A 15,660-nucleotide genomic window follows, 5' to 3' on the forward strand; every position below is an offset into this window, starting at 1 on the left:
TATATGTATATAATTAAAATTTTAAAACATAATTTTTCAAAAATTTTTTATAAGTGCGTTCTATTACTTTATCACAAGGATATCTATAGGAAGTATATGTATATTATCGTAACAGAGAAGCTCATCTAAATCCATTCCCCGAAAGACGCAAATTTCAACTTCTTTGATTTAAAAATTTATTTCGAAATGTTTATTTGTAAACGACCATTCTTGTTTAATTTTACCTAGATTCATTTTGTATCTAGTCTTTTAATAAATGAGATTCTAGTCTTTTAATTAAAAAAACGTGCTAATATCACAAGTCCAAGTATAGTGAATCAGTGTTTGTGTTTTATGTATAACATACAAATACTTACTTTATGAGAAGTATGTAGTTCGTTTTGTATGATTTATTTGTCCACACAACTTAGGTATACATATGTTTAAAAGCTTATAAAGTAATATTCTATACAGGAACTAGACTTTCTTTTTAAAAATAACAATTATCAATATGTTTCTTGTTATTGTTTAATAAAATTTACGTCTGATGAAACGATTATATTCACAGAGAAAATAAAATTTAGAAAAAAGAATAGTTTCTATCAATCCTGTTGCATTGAAGTTGCATGTAATGAATAACACCTTAATTTACACTTGATTTGTTCCACGCTAATCAAACGCATGGCGTAAAAGTTTTCCTAGGCGCGATGAGAGAGATGTTTACATACATACGACACTAAATTATAAATTGTATGAAAAATGTATAAAAAAAAATTAAAAACGAAATTTTGTCGTTAACATTTTACTGTCCTTATATTACTTACATCTGTAATTTTTATAACCTTACGTACAAAGAAAAGTGGTAACAATTTCTTAAAATTTGCAAACTTGTTTACAACTAAAAGCTTTAATTTATTTTATGTAATAATTTTCTATGTAAGATATTGAAATTTTGTCATTTACCAGTAAATTTACTCCATTTGTTATTAAATTGTAAATATTTCTTTTGGAGACTACTTTAAACAATTAAATTAATATACTGTGTTCTTAAGAATTTGAATGTTTTAACATTCGTTTTACATAATGCTTTCAGATATTATCTAACATTCAATGCTGTTCATGAAAAAATGTTCATTATATCATAAATATAATATACCTAACAAATATTATACCACACATGTGATGCATTATTGTTTTTTTATTGTGTTTATTTGTTATACATTACTGAATGTAGAAATAGCATAAAATGTCATTAAGTTCAGCCTAAGAATTTAATACTCTACAATCAACAAACAATAATTATGAAAAATACTGCTCCTCTTATATTCAAAATATAAAAGATATTGTTTAGTTTCTTCCTTTATTTTTAGAGTACAAAATATATAGATTTTAAAGGAAGAACTGTGTTTGATATCTTATTTTAGACAAATAAGTGCATAAAGTGTTTCAAGATATTAGTAACTAAGAACATTTCATCTGAATTCAAATTATAGTTGTTTTTTATTTTTTCCTAAGAACACTTTTTACAATTTATTGCTAGAAAATAATTTACATTATTCTTTATGACACATATATTAAAGTACACCCACAATAGTAGTATACATGTATGTCATTTAGTTCCAGCAACAAACAATAATAACATATATAAATAAATATACTTTATGTATACTGTTATAAAAACATTTCTTTTTTTGTTTCTTTGAAAGAAAGTATTATTGGACCAATATTTTTACAATTAATAAAAAATAAATGTATTATAGTCAATAATTTATTCACAAATATCAAAATTATATATAAAATTTGATTAAATTTACAATTTTCACTTAGGAAAAAAAATTGTGAAGCACTACTTACATCTTAATCATTGTAATTTAAGTAACAAAAAAAAATAGCTAAAAATTTTAATAGCCTACCAATCTATCGAATACTTTAACACATATCCAATTTATTATTAGTAGGTGGTGCATTTAATCCACCAATATCACCAGATTCAAGTTGTTTAAGTAGGCGGAAGAGAGCTGCAGCTTCTCTAATACGGCTAAATTCTATACAAAATGCTTGCACTTCAATAAAAAGTTCTTTTACATTTATAATTTTGTTTCTAATTAAAGATTGTAGAAAAACACAAACCAAGCGCACTAAGCGATTTTGCATATAACGATCCTTTATAGTTTCACAAGTAGAAATACAATTACTAATGTACAAATGAACAAATTCTGTTGGTAGATCAACAGTAGTAGTCAATCTGTTAACTACTTCCATTGAATGGAGTGACATCTCCATATTTACCAAAACACTAAAATATTCTGTTATTTGGCTTGACTGCATGAGCTTTAACAAAACTTCAATTGCAATTAAGGGATTATTCTCTACCAAATCTGGTAATTTTCCTGGAGTAAGGCCAATATGATATACCAATTTTGGATCCCTATCCAATTCATTAACAAGATGTTGCTGCTGTTGTAATGTTAGCACACTTTTGAATGCTTTTCCCATTAATCTGCGAGCTTCTGCACCAGCACAATTTGAAACACACATATTAATGTCATATTCAATTTTAAATTGTGCAGGTTCTGTGAAATTAAACCATGGTAATTCATCAACTGAACGATAAAGGGGTGGTGCTAATCTTAAAAACTCAGGTTGATAACTTTGAGTACATAAAGGTGGATCATCAGCAATTAAAACTTCAGTCATATTTTTTGTTGCATTCTTATCAATCTCTGTCACTTTGGAATGATCCATATCAGGTAAAATCACAGGATTTCCACATTTGGCAATAAAAGGTAATTCTGAGTGCCGCTCTGCCAGTTGCATTTGTAAATTACTCAAATCAATAGGTGGTACAGATACAAAATATAATTCATCCACAATTTGTCTTGGAGTTTTCTTTAAAACATCTTTTTGATTGTATCCCAACAAATTTATTAAAAAATTCTTTTCACATTGTGACAAAACTGGTATGTGTCCTGAAAAATTGGTCTTTGACACACCATTATTTGATTCTTCTTGCAGTTTTAAAACTTGTACAAAAACCGGTGCAAAGGGTGTTAAAGCTAGTGGTTCTCCTTTATAAAGTTCAAATAACAATGCCACTGCTACTATACGTTGCCCAGTTTTTGGCAGCAAGTCTATGTGTTGTAAAAGAAGAATCAATGTCATTCCTACTTTGAAGCGATCTTCTTTTGGAAATACATGATGTAATTGATTGCAGAGGTTTTCCAAACTCGTATCCAAATTTTCCTCTTCAAGAATATCCAATAATTTTGTTAATTCTTTCGGTGTAAGCGTCATGATGTTCAAGAAACGAATTGAACTAGGTTATAGCACCTCTATTATGTTCCTTTTTCACGGTTATATTCATGAATATCGTAATTCGAATACGGTAATTCGTCTTGAAAATCAATAATTACATGTAACATACTAATTTGCAGCAGGTTAGTATATATACAATTTACTTTTGTTACATTTTACAGTTGTTACTTTACAGGTTATGACTAGAATTCTAGAAGAAATAACTAAGGCACAAACTTACAAACTGAACTGATGTAGTGAACCATTCCTATGTAAGAATGGATTACTATATATGAATCACATATAGTGAGTCTCATCGATACTTGCAGAAACCCTAGAACTAATCCAAACGTACATCAGCAGAGTTTCTATGTGAAATGGAGTACGATGCACAAGCGACATGTGCGAAAATTATTTTGACACCAGCCGTACAACAATTCGCGTCCAACAATTGACGTCGGTAAATTGGTAACTGACATACCGACATTCTAGTTCATGTTATGCCTTTTATTCTTCATGAAGAATGGTTTTTGAATTATATGTTTATAGCTAATAATTATACGTATTATTTAAATGAATGCAGTGCTGCGTGCAATATTGCATCACGATATATAAATCATCAATAATTGCTTGTGCATTATATGCCATTTCACATAGAACCATCGCCGCTGTGCATTTGTTTAGTTCTAGGGTATCCGCAAGAATTAAAGAGATTCACTGCATAAAATTAGAGGAACGAGTGGGGGGGATTTGCATTATGGTAATATGAAACTAATTTAGCGCTATCTACCTTAAAATTTATGTCGCGCTAATTTCGAAGTGTGTATACATTTATTGACAATACAATCACAATTCCTTGTTTGTGATGTAACCTTTATTTTAATTTAAAAAATATATCTACTTTGAATAATTTTTTAATTGTTTTATTTAGTTTATCCTTTTATCATACCATGAAAGGACTAAAATTTTGTGTACTAGTTTGTAAATTGTTTAACAAATATAAGAATTTTAAACTACATATTTTCAATATTAATACTTTCTTTCATTTTATTAATATTATTTCTCATTAATAATCTGAGGTTATATGTATATTATATGTAAATTGATAAAACATGTAATAATCAATATTGATGAACTTATGACGAAGAAAACGTTTTATGTTTTCAAAAATTATTACGTATTACTTCATGCTGTAGGATTTCCGGTGTATAAACTAGACCGAGATCTAATGCATATAAATTAGAAAGAATCATATATTATAGAAAACAGCGCGTTATGACACGCTTGGCGTGTTTACGTCTTGCAAAGCGCGTATCTATCTTACTTTGAAGATCGATAACTTACGGAATTTATAATTACCATTCCGTACCATCATTAAGTAACTCTGAAACCTTAGATATATAGTTTGATTTTTACTTTCATGTAATTAGCGAACAATTTTTCATCTTTAAAGTTTTTTTTATAAATAAGTTTAAAAAAACAACAATTAATTATTACATCATATGTATAAACTGGCATATATGGAATGTAACTGGTAAATAATAATGATAAACGAATAATTATATTTTACTCTCTTTCTTATTTAACAATTTAAAATCATGTATGAAAGATTTGAAGCATTCATTCCTTAATTGCCATTATATACACATTAACTTGCGCAGTTAATACCTTAATTATCGAATTATTAGTATCTTTCTTTTGTTTTTGCTTAATTTAATGTTACTATCAGCGTTCGAAGTTGGTAAATCATCTTTTAAAATGTGATCAGTATCGATAGCGGCGTTTCCGCTTTATAGAAATCTAATCCATATAGGAATCATTTCTTTACACGTCTACGGTTTACATTCACGTAATGCTTCTAGGCTAGGTATCAGAAACACGGTCAACTCTGAAACGCTAAAGGAATGCCAGGTTCCCCCACTCTTCTTGCATACCCGTTTCACTCCTGCCCCCGGCCCTCAGTAAATTGTGTAGAGATGAAATCCCCACCTCATAGGCAGAAGCACCTGTTGCGCAGCTACCTGTTTTACTCGATCCATGGGTCCGTTCTCTCTTTCTTTCTCTTTCTCTTTCTCTTTTTCTTTAGTATCGTGCACGGTGTCACGGCAGTAGGACGGTCTGCGATCGCGGTGGTGATTCTTCGGTAAAGGGCAACGACTTGCAAAGTGAAAATAATGTCTCCTTATGCACGTCGTGCGGAGTCACGGTGAACAGTGCGAAGCATAATCTGTTCGAAGGTTTAGCACGGATATTCCTCGAAGAGGAAACGTGGGTACGTCACAACAGCCAAGTTGGAAATGCATTGAAGGAAAGTTTAAGAAGGAGCAATGGAGGACGAGCCACGGGATACCTGTTTCGCGGCAGGAAGCGTGGCAGGGGCTGTGATCGGTACTTTCCTTACAACGATTCTCTTGCTGCTGGTTGCGGCGCTCCTTTACAGACAATGGCGTAGGCACAAGGGTAAGTTCTACCATTTTTTCGCCAATTTCGAAATCTCAGCTGCCGGTAACGGTGTGTCATGGAAGTTCCAATGACAGATCGGTGCAATTTGCATTCGCGGTTTTACGTTAGCCTGAGCGCTCTCTAGCTGTCGAGTTTAAGCAATCACGACGAGGTTCTTGCGATAACTAACTTGCTCCTTCGAAGAGTCAATAGAACTTTATCATCTAGGACAACGATTTCTTCTATTTGTCAACTCGTTATTGTACTTTCGAGACATTAAGCACGTGTAAACCTTATAGAATTTCTCGTACGATAAATCGAAATTTATACCTACGCATTATTCCTCCGCTATTTCTCTGCGAAGGACATTAAACGCACGATACTAGAAATTCCTTCTCGATATGCAACACAATAAAGAATTATGTATTTTTCAATGGATCCATTCAATGTTGAATAATTGCTTCAATTGAGGCGGTTTATGAAAGCAATGCAGTGATGTAAGAAATTAGCATGTTTAAATAAAGGTTATACTGTAATACATTCTGTAACTTAAAATGGCGCGTAACATTCAAGATGTAAGAGAGAATTAAAATGAATTTTTCACCTTTATCGATTGATCTCTGATGAATTGTCGTGAAAAATATCACAAATAATTAAGAAACACAGGAAACGGTTATTGATACCATAAAAATGCTCAGCATTTATCACCGACTAGTAAAGTTCATTAGTGTGCGCTGCATGTTACGAACTTTTTCGCTATTGCGTCGCAATTGATGCGTATATCCATGCAAAAGGTAGACCTTGGAATGCTTATTCGAGAGACACGATGGGACACGAAAGCCTCGTTTGCTCGATACATTCGAATCTCTATCTGGTGGGATAATGTTTAACCTACAACATAAAATACTCCCTACCAAAAATGCATTCTGCGCGTTGAATGGCTTTTAGGATGGGTATACCTGTTGTCATTGCGTTGCTCCTGTGGAATGTAACGCATGTGCAATGCTAAATATGTGTAAACCTGATGTAGCTGCACGATAATGTTTTTTGCTGAAGAGTGAAGAAACGTTAGAATTGTTACATATTAAAATGGTGTGAACGGTAAAACATAACGAGTTGCCTTTTTTACAAATATTTCTCCTTTTTCTACAAGTTAAGAAACTAATACTAGCGGAATATGATTATGTAATTATGCCTATATCGCTTAGCATAAATCTAAATTGTAAATGTACAATCTAAATTTTTATAAAGTACAAAGAAATAACTTCTAATGTGTTTTACATTTTCTTCTCACTATCGAGTTTCACGAGTGAAAATATTGTATTCAATGGAAAATATGATCAAAATCAAGCACGATCATAAATGAAAATGTTTTAAAATTATCTATCGTTGTAAATAATAAAAAATAAATGTTTTGCAGTAATATATGTACATCGGCTCGATCGTTTTTCCTCCTTTTTTTTTGGTTAGGAAGGAGGGACTTGTTCAACTAATTATCTCTCGTTCTATCATTAACATAACAAACCGATCAGCAACAAAATTAGCTTCACGGTTGCATAATCATTCTTGGCTGCCTAGGCTGTGTAGTTTTCCTAAATCCTTTTCACAGCATTCTTCTTTTAATGAAAGTATGCTTACCAAAAAGGAATTGAATTTGTAAATTATTGTATATTTTGATAATGTAAATTAAATACGGAGAAATAAAGTTATACGTCGGTAGAGTTATAATATTTATTACAACTGAATTTACCTACATTAGACGAGTTTTTAACTTGTTAATCGGAGAGTTCATTTACCGAAAGCACACTCTGTGCGTGCCGTTACAACTTGCAGAGACGAGTTAACTCGTCATGCGCGCAGTAAATGCGAATTGCCATAACTTGTGTCTTATACACTCGCAGCAATAGAAAACTCAAAGACAGATAAATTCTTCGACGAATAAATAAACAATTTAACTGAAAAATATTGTTACGAAATTTAGATTTTTACTTTCGTTTTTGTTGCAAGTATGTATAATGAAAGTAATGGAAATAAATTAGAAACTAGCAAGTATTGTTGTATGTTATTTATTTATATAAAAATTTCATTTCTTATCGAACAGTATAATGTAATTTAAAGTGAAATACAACACATAATGCCACTTTGCATGGTTTCGTCGATTTAAACAAAGGAAAGTGAAGGAACATCGAAGATGTCTTGCCAACATGATGACAATAAAAACCAAATGATGCGTCGAATTTTAGTATATCATGTGTAATCTTTAAAATTCCGCGACGAGTTAAATCACCCTGCAGAGGCATTTTCCAATGACGAGTTAACTCGTCATTCTTGGTTAACAAGATAATATATTGAAATTAATTAAATTGAACAAATACGTAACATGTGTATAATCTGTAAAACTCTCTGACGAATTAACTCGTCCTGAAGAGGCATTTTCCGATGACGAGTTAACTCGTCATTCTCGGTCAAAATGTTAACTTCGGTCTAACATCTTTAAAACTTGTTGTACAGAAGCAGTTTTCAATGACGAGTTAACTCGTCATTCTCGGTTAACAGGTTAATGTATTGAAATAAATGAAAATTTAATAAATATGTATTAAAACCAAATACCGAACTAAAAATAGGAAATATTTCTGTTAAGTGTAAGTATTTCTTAAGTGGATATTTAAGTGGAGAATTTCTATAAGTGGAAGTATTTCTGTTACTTCACACCGGATAAGTAGGACTTGAGATAATCGAGATTCAAGTGAGAAGAATTCTGTTATAATTGAATAACATTTGATACGTCGCGTATAACAAACAATTATTCCAACAAACATTTATTCATTTTTTTTCTTTTTCTTTTTCAAATGTAACACAATTGTTCTGTGTGTACACGTGACGAAATATATTGTTCCGAAATATCACTGAAGTGCCGTTTACACTTTTCATTCATTGACATACATATATCATTATCTCTCAAAGAAAGAAATAGATAACAAATGATGGATAGGATGATAAGATGATCATATTTCAGAGGATTTAAATGCTTCTAACGAGAAAATCTTTGGAACAAACAAGAGAAAATTATTATTCTATAAACGATATTTGTCTAACATTTCTGTACATTGCATGCAATTTTATTCACTTATTTCAAAAAGGAAATCGTAAAACGACTGATAAATTGAACCGTGGTGGAATTCACGGAAAAACTGCTGAAATTAATGTAGGAAAAAACTAATGGTGTTTTTTTTTTTTTTCGTTTAAAATTTCGTTAAATATTTCGTTTTAAGTGGTAAAATTCATATATCAAGTGCAATATTAAGTAAGCGTGATTCTAAACGTATGCAAAGATGCATGCATATACAAGTGTATGCTAAATGTGCTAAACGAGTATAAATCTGCATGATCTTTGTACAAACATAAACAGAGTAAAAATATCTTTTATCTTCTTTAACATTGCTAGCACCTTCTACACTTTGTTGCGTAATTTTTCTATGATAATTACGTAATTTATTTATACATTCTTCAGTGCTAGTTTTTTATCTATAAAAAATTGCAAGGTGTTAAAATATGCAATTAAAAAGAAGCAGATAAATCATAAAATTTCGGAGTAGTTTGAACAGTAAATGCATGTTAAATAGTAAAATTGCTTCAAACGAGTCTGTGCTTAAATAAACAATTTAAGGGGGTATTCTAGTCTAGACTTTTCAAAAATATCGATTTCTTTTTTTTTTTTTTTACATTTTCTGGAAGTAGACATTTGCAGAAGTATAACTGTCGAAGGATTTTTCCGAATTCGTAAAATTGACGAGGTTACAGATGGTTAAAGTAGACGACATGTAGCCCGTAGTCGTAAGTATACCATACTCATGTAACTGGTATGAGAAACTTTAAACGCGTTTTTCTCGAAACCATGTTTTTCTAAATGGCCGACATGATATCTCAAGTTCTAGTTGTCCGATTGACTCGAAATTTTACATGCACCTTCAGTGGATGTGCCGTTATCGTCTGAACCAGAATTATGCCAAAATATATATTTTTCTGATTTTTAGAGCCTCTGAAAGACGAAAAAAAGTCGAAGAAATCGATATTCAAAATTCAAAGTGCCGCCATTTTGTAAATTTTCACTATTTTTTTTTCATTCTGGCTCACACCATAGTCACAGTCGTACTAATCAAGAATCCTTTCGGTTTTCTCATTTCGGATAAACAGAATGGGCGGAATCGTGTCAGCCAGTAGGACACTTGTTTTTAAAGGGACCGCACTGAATGATATATAATTCGGACAGTTTTGATTACTTTCACTTGGAAAAAATTGTGAACTTTCTTAAAACATGAATAAATATGTATGCAAAATACCGACACTGAGAAACTTATACTTTCCTTACAAAAAAATCCCTACGAAGGACTAAAAAATGACACTCTAGACTAGAATACCCACTTAAATGGAAATCCTCAATATACAATTTCTTTAATACTACGCTTTTCGTTAGTATGCAAGTAAATAAGAGTAAGCATGTAGTTTATCGTGATAAACTGCTAAGCATGAACTAAAAACGGATTCAAGCTAATAAGGAGCTAAAAACTCGAAACACATTAACGAGTATTTACTTTTTATATTACAATAATAAAGTATAATACTTGCAATTATAAAAAGCGTTTTGTAGTAGATAGTAAAACCGGAGAAAGCTCATTTCTCGTGGAAAAGAATGAAAATTAATGAGCAAAAGTGTACATACTTTGTTTTTGCTGCAATAAGATGCGACATTCACTTTTCAAAATTTTTCATTTTATCAATGTAATATTTGATTGTCGAGAAGATTGTCAAAATTATTTCGTTAACATTCAAATTATTTCGCACGCTCTACAGTATTTTGCGCATTTAACGTTCTAAATAATAAAATGATATTTTTTTTTCTCAAATTAAAAATTAAAAAGATATATTAAATTACTCTGTAGCAAGAGTCTGTTTAAATTGCTATGAAATTGTGCTAAAGTGAATTGTTCAAATTCTTCAAATTTGCAAGTATGGAAATGTCAATTAGTGACAGACAAATTAACACTAAGTTAATTAAAGGATATTTTTCAGATTATATTTTAAGGATATTTTCAAGACTATATTTTAAGGATACTTTTGATACTACATTTAAGAATACTTTAAGGATATTTTTAAGAGTATATTTCAAAATATTTTTAGAATACTTTTAACACAAAATCAACACTAAGTTAATTAAATCATATTTTTAAGGTTACATTTAGGATATTTTTAACACTAAATAAAAACGCTAAGTTAACTGAAGGATATTTTCAAAAAAAGGGTGTGCCAAGAAAAATGTAATTTTACACAAAACTTGTTAAATCTTCTAAATCCTTAAGTTTCCACAACGTTAACGAAGAAATTGTCAATTAATAATAAACGTGTGATAAATCTTTTCAGGAAAACACTTGGTACTAGTGACAGACCCAGAAATCGTCGAAGAAGCTTACGCCTTCGACAATCCTTGCTTCAAGGATGTCACAATTTCGTCGACTAATCGAACTCGGGAGGGAGCAATATCTCTGACACCTGAAGATACTTCAGGTAAAGATGCTGTGCGATGGTCTACTTCTTGGACGTCCTTGGGGCTGGGTTCAAGTAACCGCAACGATAAACGAAAAACCCTCGATGATTCGTGCCTTGGTGTAAGTGTTCCTCTATTCACTTTAGTGTACAATTAAAAAAAAAAAAAAACAAAAAAAAATACACAAAGACACACATCCTTCATGCGCAATAAACGAACAGTGCAGAATGTTTCTTTTTAAAGGAAACTATCGTAATATACATATCTTTTCAATATTCCAAACGTACAAGGTATTGCGCATGGCCAAATTTGGCAGCGTGTACAGTTAATCTAGCCATCTTCGATACGTGCCCTTATGGTTCTTGGCCAAGAGGAAGTTCACAGTATACGAGTCGAATCATAAAGCTAACTTTTTCGAAACGAGTATTCAAAGCAACATCTTTTGCCTTTAGTGTAATTTATTTCGTCGATTATTATTTTATTCTATTATTTTTTGAAAAATAAGAAAAGTGTGTTGAATATAATTTTACAATGACACAAAGTAAGGTAGAAATATAAAAATTATAATTTCAATTGTATCGTTAATAATTTCTTTTTTTATGCAGTTGAAGACTACAAGAATCAATGTAGTTAGTTTGAAAAGTCGGGACTTCACAGGACTAGGATTCAATATTTGCGGTAATATGAGAGAGGGAATCTTTGTTAAAGACCTCCTACACCGTGGCCCTGCATCGGAGTCCGGTCGAATACATCCAGGTTAGTAATTATTTTCACTATATTAAGTATTTTTAAAATTGCAAGTTTATCATTGAAAAATTTCTCTTAAACACTTCGTTTCACTGAATCGTTTAACTTTTTAAGTATTCTGTGTTACCTACGAATTGTAAAAGTTCCTCTGATAATTCTAGCGATTGTAATCGATCCTATTTTCACTCGACAAAACTGTATTTATTGTATAATCTTACTTACTAGAGTACTAATTTTGTTACAATTGTTGTATTCGCAGGTGATCGTATAGCCAGTGTAAAAATCAGTTTTCAGAATATGGTATACGAGGATGCGTTAACAATTTTAAGCTACGCTTCGCCATACGATGTGAAACTCGAGGTAGAAAGTGGAGGTATCGGATCGAAGCCGACGACACTTTTGAAAAAAAACGTTGGTCCTAGCGCGACAAGAATTTGCCATCCTCTGTACAGAAGTCAGTCAATTCCAGAATTGTCGCAGTCGAAGAACGTTGCAAAAAGACTGTTCATAGTCGATCCGAACGAGTCGACAAATTCCAACTACTCGACGATGAACTCGACGTTGAAATCGTCCAAATCTACGCCAAGTAGCCAGACATTCGAGAAACGTCACAACGAATTTCGAAGCAATCACCATAAATTTGGTATCAAAGTTTTACCCGCCCTCGACGGAACCGTCCAGCGTATCGAGAATCAAAACGAGCATAATACAAACCTCGAGAGAAGACACTCGAAGAGATTGGACGCGGAGAAGCATCTTGCGAACGTTAACAAAATTTCTTTAGCCAGCGATAAAAAGGAGGAAGCCCAGCGACAGCAGAGTTCGCAAATATTGCACGCTCCTAAAGAGAAGAACGAACACGTGGAAGTGTGTACCGCTGATACGTTAGACAAAAGTGGGAAAATCGGCGGAGACGCGTCAATTCACATTCCTTCGGAGGTGCCGGCAGAAGTGCACAACGCAGCTATGGCTGCGCGCAGAAATCGGAAGAACAGTTCGGAGTTGCTGAATCCTCAGAAGAATATCGAGTCTATCGAGACGGAAGAACCAAAAAGTCAACAGAAGAGCAAAAGAAAAGCTCCTCCGCCGCCGAAAAGTAGCAACAACGACGTCGAACACGTCTCGTTTCCGAAGAAGGATTCACCCTTGACGAGAGAGTACGATTCGAAGAGGGAGGATAAAATCAGCAGCATTGCCGATTACACGGAATCTATGCCGGCGGAACACGCGAACAAAACGCGAGAAAGTACAGAGAACGTAGATCCGCACGTGGAACCAAAAATGGAAACTTTGATAATCGACGCAAGACACTCTGAATCCGACACAGACAGCGAGATACAGAACAGTTTTACGACCATCGAGTTGAATTCGGCTGATATCACGATTCATCGAACACCCGTGCCCGAGACAAACGACGAGGACGAGGAAGACGACGTTTACAGGAAAGCAGCAAGCTTAGGCGATCTGTCCAAGTACGAATGTAGAACGTCGACGACACTCGAAAGAGCGCAAAGTTTGGACATGACTGATACCGGAACGAAGAAACGCAAAGCACCTCTACCACCGGAGGACATTAACGAATCCACGGAAGATTTGACTAAGCTCGATCGAATAGACACGTTCGACAGACGATTGTTGAAGAAGTCAAGCGACTGGGGGAACTTAGAGGACGTCGTTTGGTACAAAAAGCAGGATTCGGAGAATAAGTCAAAAAAGTCGAGAGTTAGGAAGAAGAGCAACGGTTCGCTCGAACGATCTAAGTCCGCCGTAGAAATTAAGTCGAAAGCTGAGGCGTCTGAGTCGAAAGAGGACAATTTCACAGACAGCGATACCAGCATCGAACTTTTCAATCTTCCCTTGAGCAAAAGACTTACGGAAGAGTTCATTCGGACAGAACGAATGTTCAATCCGGACGAAGACAATTCGTTGGCCAGAATCGTGAACGACGGCACCATCGTTAAAAGTCCTACACTCGAAGAAGTAGAATTACAGTTTAAGAAAGAATCCTCGTTACCTGGTGATTTTAACAACGACAACTTAGCCACGGGCGAGGAGATTTCGGACGAAGATGAAAAAGTACAGAATAAAGATATTGGGAAAGCTTTGAAGCAGTTCGAAACTTATTCGCAAAAGTTACCGGTCTCCTCGGACTCTTCTAAGCACGAGTTGGTTCGTTTTAAAAATTGGAAAGAAAATAACTTGACGAACAACGAGGCGGTTTTGTATGCCGGTAAGAAACCCGTTAATGAAGAATTAATGACGAAAATTAATATCAAAAGGGGGTGTCCTTCGTGCGAAGACAATTGCAATCGTCACGAGTCCTGCAAGAAGAAGTCTTTTTCCACAAAACGATCGTCCACACCGATACCTTTGCAGAGCTATACTTCAACCGTAACGGAGGGTAACGGTTCCGATTCGATAACGATTAACGACGAGGAAGAGCCGAACTCGATGTCTTATACGCACAAATCGATGACGAAAGACGGGGAAAGTAGAAGTGGAAACTCTTCGGTAAATTCGAAATCGTCGACGAAACGGGTAATCGAGGTTCCCGTTAATCAGAGAATCGATCGAGAGAACGACGAGGACGAGGACGAGTACGAATTCGGTTCCGGTGTTATTATAAACAATAAGAATTTGTTCGATCGCGAGGATCGTCGTAACATTAACAATATCAGTATTTCCAGTGGTGAGAACAGTGAAGACAGCGGTTTGGTCGGTGAGTCGATGGATTACAATCCGCAGGAGTACGATAATCGTCCGCCGCTCCCAAACACACCGATGCCGCAGAAAATGACTTACATTACGGAGATTAAACTCCCGGCTAACAGAGGAAAATTTCAGGACGATAACGAGAACAACGAATCGCTTTCCATAATGGGAAGTACGGAGAAGAAATTGGTGCAAAACGAAGTCAAAACGACCTCAAATGGTAAAACAGCTTCTAATAAGAAGCCCCCCGTCCCGCCTAGAAGAACGGACATTACGAAATCTAGTAAAAAAGGAAACACCGAGAAACAAGTTATTTATGTGTCAGAATATAAATCGAACGAGTCGAAAGAACCAGACGGTTCAGACGTGAGCCCGGAAATCAAACAATCGGACAACTGGTCAGCAGAAACATGATCCATACGTGGTATATATTTAAGGGACGGAGAAGAAAATGAATATAAATTACCAGTGAAGAACAAACAATTGATAATGTTCTCAGGTCTTTAATGTGCAATTTCTTTTTTTATCGTATATTTAACGACGATTCCGATTAGAAGTAATAGTTGTTACGAAATAATGAAATAACTGCGATTATAACAAACTGTTAACAGGATATTACCTTTTTTTTTTTTAAATATTTTATCCTTTTTTTTTGTAATATTCAACGATAAAATAGACGTAATCCGGAATGAAAATTTACTACGATGAACCTGAGGAATTAATTACAGACCGTATCGTACTTAACATTCTTCGCACGAACGAAACAAATGTCGATCGCTATACATACGCTATATGTTTTATGCTCATTCTGAATAGATCTGCTCTTAAACTAGTCGAAAGAAAATTTTATTTAGTATCTTCTTTGATTTTTATGAAAGACTGGCTCTTGTTAAAAAAAAAACATGTTTTTTTAATATTTTGACGAAAACATTTGTTGTTGTAAG

The 15,660-nt window shown here is 33.6% G+C and overlaps 2 protein-coding genes across 2 annotated transcripts; one reads left to right on the forward strand and one right to left on the reverse strand.

Moving 5' to 3' along the window:
- Positions 1-1,908: 1,908 nt before the first annotated feature.
- On the reverse strand, positions 1,909-3,461 carry LOC108574618 (CCR4-NOT transcription complex subunit 11). The gene has a single exon (XM_017937238.1). It carries the CDS (start codon positions 3,271-3,273, stop codon positions 1,909-1,911), a length of 1,365 nt encoding a protein of 454 aa, XP_017792727.1. The 5' UTR covers positions 3,274-3,461.
- A 1,878-nt stretch (positions 3,462-5,339) lies between these two features.
- LOC108574578 lies at positions 5,340-15,155 on the forward strand. Its single transcript, XM_017937195.1, has 4 exons — positions 5,340-5,733; positions 11,134-11,378; positions 11,863-12,013; positions 12,264-15,155. Exons 1-4 carry the CDS (start codon positions 5,601-5,603, stop codon positions 15,128-15,130), a joined length of 3,396 nt encoding a protein of 1,131 aa, XP_017792684.1. The 5' UTR covers positions 5,340-5,600; the 3' UTR covers positions 15,131-15,155.
- Positions 15,156-15,660: the final 505 nt, after the last annotated feature.

This window comes from Habropoda laboriosa, unplaced genomic scaffold, assembly GCF_001263275.1.
Source record: "Habropoda laboriosa isolate 0110345459 unplaced genomic scaffold, ASM126327v1 scaffold175, whole genome shotgun sequence".
Classification (NCBI taxonomy): Eukaryota; Metazoa; Arthropoda; class Insecta; order Hymenoptera; family Apidae; genus Habropoda; species Habropoda laboriosa.

Bases quoted from the DNA above. Each gene is read 5' to 3' on its own strand.
- LOC108574618 (XM_017937238.1), bottom strand. From the start codon at position 3,273: ATGACGCTTACACCGAAAGAATTAACAAAATTATTGGATATTCTTGAA.
- LOC108574578 (XM_017937195.1), top strand. From the start codon at position 5,601: ATGGAGGACGAGCCACGGGATACCTGTTTCGCGGCAGGAAGCGTGGCA. The intron at 5,734-11,133 runs GTAAGTTCTACC...AAATCTTTTCAG, and splicing joins ACAATGGCGTAGGCACAAGG to GAAAACACTTGGTACTAGTG. The intron at 12,014-12,263 runs GTTAGTAATTAT...TTGTATTCGCAG, and splicing joins GTCCGGTCGAATACATCCAG to GTGATCGTATAGCCAGTGTA.